The following is a 12,957-nucleotide window of genomic DNA, read 5'->3' on the forward strand; positions in this document are numbered from 1 at the left end:
GAACATTTCAAACTTACAGTCTTACGTTTGGTTTTCCTACACTTCTGGTGTCATAAGCATGAGAGGTGGATAATTTAATTATATTTTTTGCATTCTCTTCCACGTACGTAACACATTTCAAAATGGAAATGGAAGACAATGTTTTCTACAAACAAAGGTCTTCATGACCAACGAGATGGTATTTTGAATATCATACGGAGAATGCGCTTCTGCAATATAAAAGCCCTACCATCCGAAGAGTTTCACCAGTTTGCGACATAATGCAACAATATGAGTAGACCACTTCATATTCATTGTCCGGGTGAATGCCAAGAAATTTAGTGCTGTCTTTAGATGGAATGTCATTGTTTAGATAAGAAATGGCCAGTTTACGATTATTGTGACTCAGTGTGGAGTAAAAACATTCAGTTTTCTCTATGTTTATCATCAAATCATTTCCCTGACACCAATTATCAAAACTATCACACAACATTTGCAGCTCCACAAAAGAAAGAGCTGTTACTGCCACTGTAACATCATCAGCGAATAAACGCAAAAAAACAACATTTTTCACCGGAGGATCTCGACGGGCTAAGAATATAGTCCTCGAAAAATGTCAGGAGATCAAAAAATGTACCGTGAAATGAAGTCACACTCGCGGGAAACAGCATGTTGTTTTGAAATACCTTGTATCTCTTAATTTTTGGATGTGCGAATGTTTGATCGGTAACACCCGAGCAACCTCAACTAACGACTAGTTTGATCAATAGAACGAAATGACGAATCTTCTCATCTATGCTTCCGTTTGTCATTTATGTCAGGTGAAGTTTTTCGAAATGGTTATCGTTCACTTGAAACAGAAAGACGAGAGTCAGTTTCTGTATGAAACGACTCTTCAAACATCTGTTGACGTTCTGATTAAGAACGTTGTCGCAATTTATAATGGGAGATTGAAAGTGCACAGAATTTGTTGCGAAATTCAAGAATTGGCCAAGCATGGAATTTTGTATCCACCGGAAATCTTAGGACTCACACCAGAACAAGTAGAAGAAATGAAATTGGAGGATCCGTACGAAGAAAAGTGAGTATAAAAAACAGGTTGGGTTATTATTATAATGCCTACTTATGGATTGATAAACATTGAAGCATTGAGTATTTTAGAAAGTTGAATGGTTGTAGATTATTTTGAGGGCTCACACTGCACAGTGATCTGAAGATCCAACTTGAGAGCAGATCTCTCCGATACTTAAACTGCAGTTCGCTCACCACTTACTTACAGAGTTGTAAAATACCTGGCTATAAAGAGGCCGTCCAGAGTATTTTTGTATTGGATCGCAATGGCGAGGCATTCATACACAAAATTGAACATTTTGTCGTCAGATTCTACTGGACACATTTTCAGTACATGCTTTTTCAGGTGGGAATGATCTGTAAACAATCCAAGAAAGAGGGAAGAATAATTATTATTCTTGTTGAGATACTCCTTACTCCTTAGAAATACTCACCAGTGTTGAATCCGGAATTTCTTTTTGTAGGTGCATTTTTTTATCACCCAAGGATTTTGGGTCAATAGACAGTGTGCGCTTGTTATACGTCGCCTTAGATTGAAAGTTTCGGAAATTTTCGAGAAAAAAATAAAACAAAATCCGTTTCGGAGGACGTAGATTCAGAATCCATGAAGAAATTTTCTTATTTCTGTGAGTGTGTGTTTGTGTGGCAATTTTGAAGATATCGGGCTCAATTTCGACAAGAATACTGTGTTAAAAAGCTTATTGATTTTTGTGAAAATCGGAAGAACAGAATTCTCTAGAATTCGGATCGGTTATGACCTCGGTTATGACATTTTGACAATTTTCGTGAATTTTTTTCAACTAGACACTTTCGTAAGAAGAAATTCTTTTTAAATTTTAGAGATTCCTCCATCTATGTGGTCTCGTTTTTCATCGTTTTAGCAAGAATATGGCGGATTTGGTCACGTGACGTGACGTGAGCCAATCGGCATTCCGAATTAGAGATCATAGCATTGAAATCTGTGCTTCTAAGCTGCCATATTCTGGCTAAATTTCCAATTGTCGCCATTGTGTTCGATAGAGTCACTGTATTTTTTGTTTGTCTATTATTTTTATAGCCAACAGTGACTGGTGTTTTGCATTTACTACAATTTCAATCTGGACTAACTGCAAGCTGGATCGGTTATATCACAAATGTCGCTAATACACGGTGTTTCATGTTGACTTCGGACATTTATAGACAGGAAATCATAAGAATATTTTACTCTCATAGAATACACACGTTCTTTATTTTTAATATAATAATAAGAATCAATTTAGCCCAAAGGCTATATCAGACCTCTTTTTCATTATCCCAGACAAGTAATTAAAAAAAAACAAGCTTGCTCTTGAAGAAATGCCCTTTTGTAGGCATGTTTCACAAATAAGAATATTGATAGCCACATACCTACTAGATTTTTTCGAGCCATTCAATGAATAACCGTTTATGCAAAACGTTGTTTTCTTTTTTCTAGAAAATAATTCTTTTTACGGACATAGTGCAAAGATCAAAAAAACTTGCAATCAATAATTCCTTTCAACACATATTTATCAATTGAGAAATCTGGTTCAATATAAAAGTTCTGATAAAAATGATATAACTATTGCTTGGTACGTTGGCCCCCTCAAAAGATTACAACAGAATTGAAAAAAATATTCACAGGTAGCCATTTTATTGGTAGAACATGCCCACAAAATGGCATTCCCAAAAACTGTCTGTCCAGCGCTTCCATTAAAAATTTTTTTTGCTAATTTCAGAAAGCGTGTACCTTTACAAGGAGTTTTAGTTTACATGAAAAACCCCGTTTGATTTTTAACAAGGCATCACCTACTAAAAACTCTCGCACTTATTATATAACACCCTGTATTTTTCAAATACTTGGGTATAATCTTAAAAAAAATTTACACTCCACATCTTAGCTCCTGCCTCAACAAGCAGTTGGATGTAATTTTAAACAACCGTTGATACTATACAGGGTGACAATTTGAAAACTTGCCAGGCCAATTATGTCACAAGGACGACAAGGATGATTTCAGAGAAAATGCCGGAACAGATCAATTTCTATTCGTAGGGGGATATATTTTGAGCAGAATTGTGAGCCGAAATCTCCTCTCATCACCCCTAAATTCTTAATAGGGAATAAGGGGTGAGCGATACCTCAACTGAAAAATCACTTCACCCTCTACATGAATACTGTGGTTTGCAAATTTTTTAATGAGTCCTTGAAGTAGTTACAGGGGCTGACAATTTGAAACTTGCCAGGCCAATTATGTCTCGACAAGGATGTTATCAGAGAAAATGCCGGAAAGGTCAATTTTTATTCGGAGGGAGACATGTTTCTGGCAGAATTGTAAACCAAAATCTCCTCAATCTTAAGTGTAGGGGTTGTCACCACTGAATTCTTAATAGGGAATAGAGAGAGCTTTACCTCAATTGGAAGACAATAGTATTATGTAGAGGGTCAATTGAGGTTTAGCTCAATTAGGGACAAGTGATCTTTCAAATGAGGTAAATCTCATCCCCTATTCCCTATCAAGAATTCAGGGGTGATAGCCCCTACGTCTAGGGTTGAGGAGATTTTGACTTACAATTCTGCTCAAAATATGTCCCCCTCCGAATATAAATTGACCTGTTCCGGCATTTCCTCTGAAAACATCCTTGTCGCGACATAATTGGCCTGGCAAATTTTTAAATGGTCACCCTGTACTATACTTAAGTGAATTTCTTTTGCACTGGTGCAGTTCCCGTGCTGTTGTAGGTCAAAGATTTATTTGAGTAAATAAAAACGAAGAAAAAAATTTTATAGAGAAATTAATGTTCCCTAATCATGCGTTCTGTCTGACCGTCTAATGGCAGCCGCGAGCATATCACTACTAATACCAAAGTCATCAATAGAGACTTTAGAAGGCTGTGCCAATACGCACTCATTGAACTCTAAAAAAACTGGAATGGCATCTCAATGCAGGCAAACTAAGGAAGACTGAAAGGGAAGATGTAGAGCAATATCTATCTCTTTCTGCGCTCTGTCAATTGGTTTATAACGATGTAAACAAAAACAAATCGGGCGTTGAAGTGAGACGACTGCTGCGTCCGACGTCTGATGCGGTTATTCGATTGGTTGCCGAACCATTAGAAAGAGATGGGTTGCTCTACATCTTTCGTCTCAGTTGGACACACTTTTCGTCGTATTTCGGTACCTAAGAGGCCCTTCCAGTTCTTTTAGAGTTCAATGTACGCACTTGATAAGAAAACAACCTATTCCAGATGCATTCCAAGTGGTGGATTCATCATAAACCAAGATCCAATTGGCCGGAGGAATGGTCGCCAGCCAAAAAAAGACATGCAAGAGGTGCTAAATAAAGCAGTGAAGGACGCCAAGGAAATGATTTCGAAGAATCTTGTACCCTTAGGAAAACTAATGACTCTGAAGGTCGTTCAGGAGGCATTAAATATCCTTAAAGGAGCGGTCACCATTGTTTATCCGATGAAATTACCCCCACATGACGTAATCAGGATGGAGTTTGAAAATATAGAGGATCTAACGGGCACCCAAGCCTCTCTTGATGTAATCGACCCAGTCACTGCGCAGTTATGGTTTTGTGGCAAAGAAATGTTTCGTGATAAAATAGTTGCTGATTATGTTGGAAAAGTGGAAAACTGTAAGGTAATCATTTATTTTCAACAATCATCTTTTCAGTTTCAGAATTTTAAGATCATCATGACATGAAATAAATTTGAATCATTCAAATTCGAATCATTTTCAGTTTTCAATTCAGGATTCAGACATCGTATGGAATTGTAAACATTCCGCACCGTTTTTATTCCGTTTTCAGTTCTGAAAAACGATGTCGCACCATATAAAACATCCTGAATTGGAAGATAACCGTATTTTTGTTCGCCAGCACAGATAAGTCGAAATTGAGACGTCTTCATCGACGCAAATTTTACCGAATTTCGACAGCCGGGGCACATCTGATTTCCGCACCTCCCCTGTGGATATAAAATCAGATGTTCCCGCGGGTCACTGACTTATAATTACTCGCCGAATTTGTACGTTGCATCCGTCGTGTCAACTGCTTACACCCGCCGTATTAATTATTGAACTATTGAGAACTTACCATTTTTTTTTAATTTTTTTTTTTACTGAGGGAAAGTTTAGAGAGTTGATTAGTTTATTTTGTTCTATTTCTGCTACTGTTCGGTTGTGAGTGCATTAGAACCCAGAGGTTAGACGACACTCGGTTTTTTATATATATTGTTGGAACTTCAGCCTCCATCTCCACCCCTCCTATGCCACCCCTACTGTCAGTAGAGTACCCTGCTGGTGTGGATACCCGGGGGGTACAGAAGGCACTTGGGGGTGGCTACCAATCCTAGAGTTTTCCCTTTCGTTCCCGTATTCACCCCTACGGTTAGGGAAGCACTCTGCTGGTGTGGATACCCGGGGAGTGCTTAACGCGCCAAAGGGTGAGCCTTCGTAATTATATGCCGTCTATGCCGTCGTATTTCATCCCCTAACCTGGCTGAGGTCCAATACGTGTCCGTCAATTGTGCGTCTTAAGTTCTGGCTGGTGAACGCGTCCATGTAACCCGCATCGTGTTTCATTCCGTCCGTTTTGCCCTGTAAATTCACTGATCTCGAGTCTTTCACTGTACGAATTTTACAATAATTCCATTTGTGTTTCCTTGTAGGAGTCGACAAATATAGTTTGTGTACGTTGATTTTGACTTTCACTGGTTGTCGTTAACACCCCAGACACCGAGGAACCTTGTCTTCGGCTCGTAGCTACCAGGGTAGGTTTGGTATTTTCCCTTAAAAAATAGCTGGCGCTCGAGTACCCCGAGAAAAAGGCGTTACAACTCTTGAAAGACTTGAGAACGTCCATCAGTGACTCTGTCATCAGATATACAGCGTTTCGACACAAACGTTGAAATTTTTTCAAAAGATCTCCTTTATAACATAACTCATATTCTATGCTACGCAATTGCTAATAGACCCAGTTCTGTCAATTGAGCTTGAGTTTGCTACCTTGTATTGCAACTCCTCCTCTTCCTTCTTGGAGTTACTCATTTATTCATGAACAGATCTCGCACAGCACTGCTTGGCCCCCAGAAGGCTGATGCTCACAAATGCATGAAAGCCAAGAGATTAAGGTTTTCTCGAACAAAATATTATCTGGGAGTTATGTTTTTAATGAGAGTTTCAGCATCACTGGAAGGTGGAAGATAGACCCTCTTGAGAATTAGTCATAAAATACGCATATCACAAGGCGCTGTTCAGGGAGAGATTGGTTTTGCCTCCCATCCACCTAGCCCAATAACTCTAGTTGTTTTGCTAGGATGTAAATGATTAATGAAAAAACTAATTAATAAGATGTGATGAACCAACTGTGAATGTGCAAGACCTAAACACTTCTTGTATGATCAACGTTTCCTGAAGTACTTCCACATTGTATTAAACTTAAGAGGAGTTTATACCACGGGACTTTCTCGCCATCCGTATAAGGCGTAAAGGGGGAAACACTACCAGAATGTGGGGTTTTGCCGGAACACTTGAACGATAAGTAAAAGTTACGGACATTACAATAGTTTCCTCTTTCGTAGAAAGGATGGCAGCACTTAACGAACGTCTTTTCTCAATTTCAGCAGGATACGAATTGTAGCCAATGGCGAGACTTTTCGAGAAATTTCTTTATATTATGGAAATTGATAGAAGAGATAATTGCACCTCGAAATGTTAATTACATGAATGAAAAATTTGTTCTTCAATGAAAATTTTTTTTATTTTTTTTTCAGTTTTACGAATAAAGAAATTTCTGACTTTCCGAGGTGGCGAACTGATTGAATTGAATTATAATGAAAACCCCATAAAAATTAGTGGTTTCTGACGTAAGATATTCATTTTCTCTTTTTGAACTGACTACTATAACGGTGTGGATCCCTCTTAACTAAATTAATAACTTCTCGAATTGATAAGATAACATAATAACATAAAATAACCGAATGTCTTCTTCAACTAACAATCACAAAACCGACAATTTCACTCTTTATATATTCTAGGTAATCATGAAGCTCAGCAAAAAAGGTTCTGGTGCACCTGCTAGGGAGCCAATAATGAACGAAGAGGATCGGAAGCAAATGATGATGCATGCCTACAGAAAACAAGAAGAATTGAAGAAACTGAACGCTGATGATGATGACAGCTACTTGAATTCCGAATGGGCTGACAGTACTAATATGAAAAAGAGCTTTCATGGTTTGACTAACATATCATGGAGACCTGGGAAACCTTCCAAATAAAATGTTAAGAATACAGTTTGATAAATTTGTGATTTTTTTACTTTTTGATCGACTATGCTCTACATCAATTCATTTTCAATATTTTTTAAGGGATGTTGAAATATGTTTCTCTAATACTCCATTGCCATTAAGAAATTATTGTATTCCTCATCGTAATAAATAAATTGTCATTTCCATTTGTTTCAGTTATTTCATCGAACCAATGAGCTCCTTGGAAGAACGTTTCATTTCAGAGAAATTTGCAGAAGATATTTTCCACCAACCCAAAATCCTAAGATCAATGGTTTATAAGTTATTGGGTTTCTTATGAAAAAAATGGTTAATGTCCACACTTCTCGGGGGTTTTCTTCAAATTTTTCTTTACCGTTTTCAATTTTGCGATTGTATGGTATTATAACTCTGATGAAATTTACAGGATTTTCATGAGAACAATTGGACAAATCGAATTATACAAAACTCCTGATTTTCAAATTTCAACCAATACTTTTCATTGTTTCAGTAGATTCTACGTGAAAAAAAAGGAGGAGTTGCCTAGACAAACACTATACACAAAATGGAAATTTTCGAGTTATCAAGGAAAGACTTTGAATAAGGGAAAACAGCCATTTCTCAAACTGCTTGATCAGTCACTCAGTCAGTGGCTTCCGCAAACCACAGAAAAAAAACTAAAATTCGATGTTCTGATAAGTACTTTTGTTGATGGATTCTCAACAATCCCAAAATTATTTGGCTGAACATAGAACTTTATTTTCCTTCTGTGTACTTTGTGAGGCCCTCTCCGAAGTTTTCTGACAAAAAACGAAAATTTTTATTTATTGATGTACCGATCAGAACAAGGGGAATGCTTTGCATCACTGGGTCAAAATCCAAATACACTGCGCAAAAAAATTAACGTACATTCTGAAAATCTCAATTTTAATGAAAGTTAACTCTACATTGACTTCATAACTTATTTTTTATGTTCTCTCGGGAAGGTTTTGAACGAAACAAGACACATTAAATGGAAGAAAAATTCAGGATTTCACCGAATCTTATGTGAAAGAAGAGAAATGAACAATTTTCAAAATACTGAAATGCTGATAAGTGATTTAATACTTGGTATTTCCACCCCTTAATTACAGCTCGGCAACGACGGTTCATACTCAAAATGAGTGATCTTAAAATGTTTTGATCCAATCCTTCCCAGATTTCTTCGAGTTGGATTCCTAAGTCATTAAGAGTAGCTGGATGATTTTCTGAACTTCTCAGCCTATGGGGCAAATGGCACTACATGCTCTTCAAGAATGTTCCTTATATACTTATCAGCATTCATAGCTCCATTATCAACGACCACTAGGTCTGTGCGAGCAGTCAAAGATATTCCACCCCATACCATAATCGATCCTCCCCCGAAACCAGTAGTATTCAGGAAATTGCACTGAGCATATCTTTCATGTGGACATCTGTATACAATGGAACGTCGATCACAATGGTAGAGGCAGAATCTAGACTCATCTGTGAAGAGAACTCTTTCCCAATCGGCCTCTTCCCAATGGATATGCTCTCTCGCAAAATCCAAACGCGCCCTTCGATGGGCTGGGGTAAGAGCTGGGCCTCTTGCCGCGACACGAGGCCTTAAATCATATTCTCTGAGGCGATTTCTTATTGTCTGAGTGCTAATTTGCACCTCATGAGTTTTCTCAAGCTGAACTTGAAGGAGGCGAGCGGTTGCAAACCGTTGCCTCAACGAAGAAACTCTCAAGTAACGTTCTTGAATGGCAGTTGTTACCCGTGGTCTACCCTGTCCTGGTCTTCGGACATTCATACCTGTCTCCCTGAATCGCTGCAACATTCTGGACACACTTGTATAGGAAACTCCAAACCTTTCTGCAATTCTTGTGTATGTCCACCCTTCTTCTCGCAAAACTACCGCTTGGGCACATTCCTCTTGGGTCAAATTGCGTGTTTCGCGTTGCATAGCGATCGAGTGTAGAAAATCAAACAAAAGAAAAACTATTGATCACTAGAATTGATCGAGAACAACTTATTTTAGAATGGAGTCAATACTTTCAAAATCTGATAATATCATCCTTTATTATTCCTGCTGGGAAAAAACATCTGTATTGAAGAAAACCGTTGAAAGTGGATAGCATATGCATGCATAATTCTGATAAAAATAATTATCATTGAGAACACCTTCAGTTGTAGAATAAATTTGAGATTTCCATAATGTGCGTTAATTTTTTTGCGCGGTGTATTTCAACTGTCTCACTTCTTTTACTGCTTAGATTCGAGGAGAAAAATCCTTACCGAGATATCTGTGAATGACGATTCAATTCATCTTCCACGTTATGCTTATGCAAGACCTCAAGACAAAAAGTAAATTTTTGCAATTAAAAATACCCTCTCGCAATGATGTGTTTACAAAAAAAGCAGAAGTAGAACCGGTTTGATTACAACTTCATCTTTCCGTAACCTGCATCAATTTCTGCTCTTCGGAATGAATCAGCTGATTGCTTCAGCGGTGAGACCAGCTACAGAAGCCCACTAACAACACCAATTCGAATGTTCTCATTTCCTTGCCACACGCCACTATAATCAGTGTATCTTGGACTCTGATGCGTATAATGAAAACATCCACGTTGTTTATCTTCCATATTTAAAGACTTTTTTGGATTTTCGTATGCATAAAATGTGAAGTTAAATATCTGAAACTTTCTCCCTGCTCCCTGAGAATAATTGTATAATGATGCAGATATTTTCTGAATATCAGTGCAAAATTTGTCTCAACTCACAGCGCCATCATTAATGATTCTTCTGAAAAGAAATCGTAATGTAGAATGTTCCAGGCAAGAAATAAACATGCACCTGAACAATGTTGAAAAATGAATTTTGGTTTGGAATGTCATTATATCAGCCATATGAAAAAATTCTCCTTTAATTTGTTACCATGTGCTCATTATAATGCCTATATACTCATCAGGTCGACTATGCGGACTACATATGTATAATGCTGCTTTTGGTTTTGAAGTTGTAGGTGAAAAGCTAATATTTGGACTCAATAAAGGGTAATGCCCCGCGATGGCATGTTAGAGCTTTCTGGAAACTAATGAATTTTTTGCTGAAAATTTGGAAGTTCTCCCATAAATATTTTCAAACCTTATAACTTCCTGTTATGTCTATAGGAGAATACTATTTTCTTATTCTAAATGGCACACTCAGAATATCTTTGCTCCCATATTTAGGGTGCTGCAACATCAACTTTGCTCTACTGGTTGACTCTAGAGGAAGGCTGTTCGACTGATGGTTGATACAAATATTACCCTTTACCAAGCATCTGATTGCTCTAACACATCGGCGCACTCTTCCCTAAAAACTTTCATGGCCAATTTTCTTTGTTCCTGACCACGGTTTGAGAAACCTTTCAAGGAAAATCGCAGAACAGCTTGATACGACCGCGTCTTTATAACTATACAAAGTGATTCCTTGACTCGTAGAAGTAGATTCTTGAAGTCAGAAGAAACACTTTTTTCCCTTAACATTTTTTCCTAGTCAGGTCGGTTTAAAAGATGAAAGATGTTGAAAAACCATAAAAAAAATTATTTTTAGTTCTCACAAACGGTTTTATCGAATGAAAAGATTTTCGGAATATAATTTTCCATTTATTTGATGAATCTTTTTCGAACATAAGATATCACCCATATCTTCCAGGTTCTCATTATGACCATTACGTACCATAAAAATAGCAAAAATTCAAAGACCCCAACTCTTGAAACTAAGTTGAACATTGAAATTTATTTTGGGAGGATTTTGCATCTCTTCATAAACTTTTTAGGGTTTTCACTCCCAATCTCTGAAACAAAATCAATTAAAAATGAAATCAACGATTTGCTCCTGCGTAAATTTTTGCACTAATTTGTCAGGAGCAAATTAACTAGAAAAAATTGTTGCCTGACAATGAACTCAAAATAAATAACGTTGAAATTATAATTCTTTGTAACGTTTCGGAGTCTATATCAGACTCCTTCATCAGACGAAAAAATCTACTTTTGAAAATCTTCTGAATTGTCGCTTTTTGTCTGACATTAATTGTCTGATTTAGACTCCGAAACGTTACAAAGAATTATAATTTCAACGTTATTTATTTTGAGTTCATTGTCAGGCAACAATTTTTTCTAGTTAATTTGCTCCTGACAAATTAGTGCAAGAATTTACGCAGGAGCAAATCGTTGATTTCATTTTTAATTGATTTTGTTTCAGAGATTGGGAGTGAAAACCCTAAAAAGTTTATGAAGAGATAAGTTGAACATTATCGAATGAATATTTGAACGTTTTGTAAAATAAAAGTATTCAACATATTGTATAATGCGCCGTTTTCGAGTAATTTGATGTTCAAAAATTCAAAACTATCTGAAATTTGAAAAATTGGGTATATATTTTTTTGAAAGTCAGCAATACATTTTTAGTTATCGAACAATATAGCATATGTATGAGTATTAGCAAAGGTTAGTGTAACTGGGTACCATACAATTTGGAGTATAGATACAAGAGCTCAGGGAAAAACCTCAGTAAAAAAACCCTCTCTCCCCGTGAGTAGTCCAGTGATGACAAATTTGTTTACAGAATAAGCTTTTAATACTGAAGGGCTTCTTTTCCATTGATAGAAAAATTTCTTTATCCTCTTTCCATTTCGAAATAATATCTGAAACAAAGAAACAGAGCAGAAAACGAGAAAAAAGTAAATAATAAAGCTCTATCAAAACTTATTCGAAGACTTGATGATAACTGAGAAAAAAATAATTGATCATAGGTACATAACTTGTCCTTCAATTGCACTGGGAGGAATATAATCTCTGCGTCAAAAATCTTTCGCTGATCTTGATCCTCGTCGTCAGAAAGACCTACAGTACTCAAATTAATAATAGCCAAATCTTGCTTTTGACTGGGAGGGTCATTCGACCATCGACCAGGTCCAGTCTTCCAAGTGATGATTCTTCTGTTCTTCGGTTGTTCGAGGAACGCTACAGGATCCTTATGTTGGGGAATCATCTCCCATGGATAAACCAGTGGTTATTCAGTAAAAAATTGAAAAAACGAGAAAGAAATTAAAAAAACTTTGGCTGAATACAACTCTGTTCAAAAGATGCACAGATGTGTAGTGTCACAGATTTGATTTAGCTAGTTATTATAAAGGTAATTTTGTTCTTCCAGGGTGGCACAGCTCATTATGAAATCTTAAAATGGCTATATCTTTTTATCAGGGCTGAATCGGAAAAAATAGTATAGAAAAAAAGTGTTTCTTTTGACCTCAAGAAACTACTCTTAAAATATTTGTATGAATCATAGACTAACACTGAATAGAGCATTTATACTTTGGACTGTGCCACCGGACGCTTTCCGTAGAGCTTCAATCTGCAGACTACAAGTGCTTTATCATCATACTTCCTCTCTCTACACTCCATTGATCCCCGGTACTCCCGCCCCCATTTTAAGATCAACTCAGCTTTTGGATTCCGTAGCGAAATATTTATTTCTTTTTATGTTTTTGAATTCGATTTGTTGAAATTGTCCAGCAAGGACAGCAAGATGAATCTGCGGGCCTATTTATCATAAGCTATTATAAATATTCTTCAAAGTGCTAAATCGGCC

General features: G+C 37.0%; 1 protein-coding gene across 1 annotated transcript; it reads left to right on the forward strand.

Moving 5' to 3' along the window:
* The first annotated feature begins 768 nt into the window (after positions 1-768).
* LOC123309741 (cilia- and flagella-associated protein 298) lies at positions 769-7,498 on the forward strand. Its single transcript, XM_044892980.1, has 3 exons — positions 769-1,060; positions 4,294-4,693; positions 7,090-7,498. The coding sequence occupies exons 1-3, from the start codon at positions 816-818 to the stop codon at positions 7,327-7,329; spliced, it is 885 nt and encodes a 294-aa protein (XP_044748915.1). The 5' UTR covers positions 769-815; the 3' UTR covers positions 7,330-7,498.
* Positions 7,499-12,957: the final 5,459 nt, after the last annotated feature.

This window comes from Coccinella septempunctata, chromosome 3 (assembly GCF_907165205.1).
Source record: "Coccinella septempunctata chromosome 3, icCocSept1.1, whole genome shotgun sequence".
Classification (NCBI taxonomy): domain Eukaryota; kingdom Metazoa; phylum Arthropoda; class Insecta; order Coleoptera; family Coccinellidae; genus Coccinella; species Coccinella septempunctata.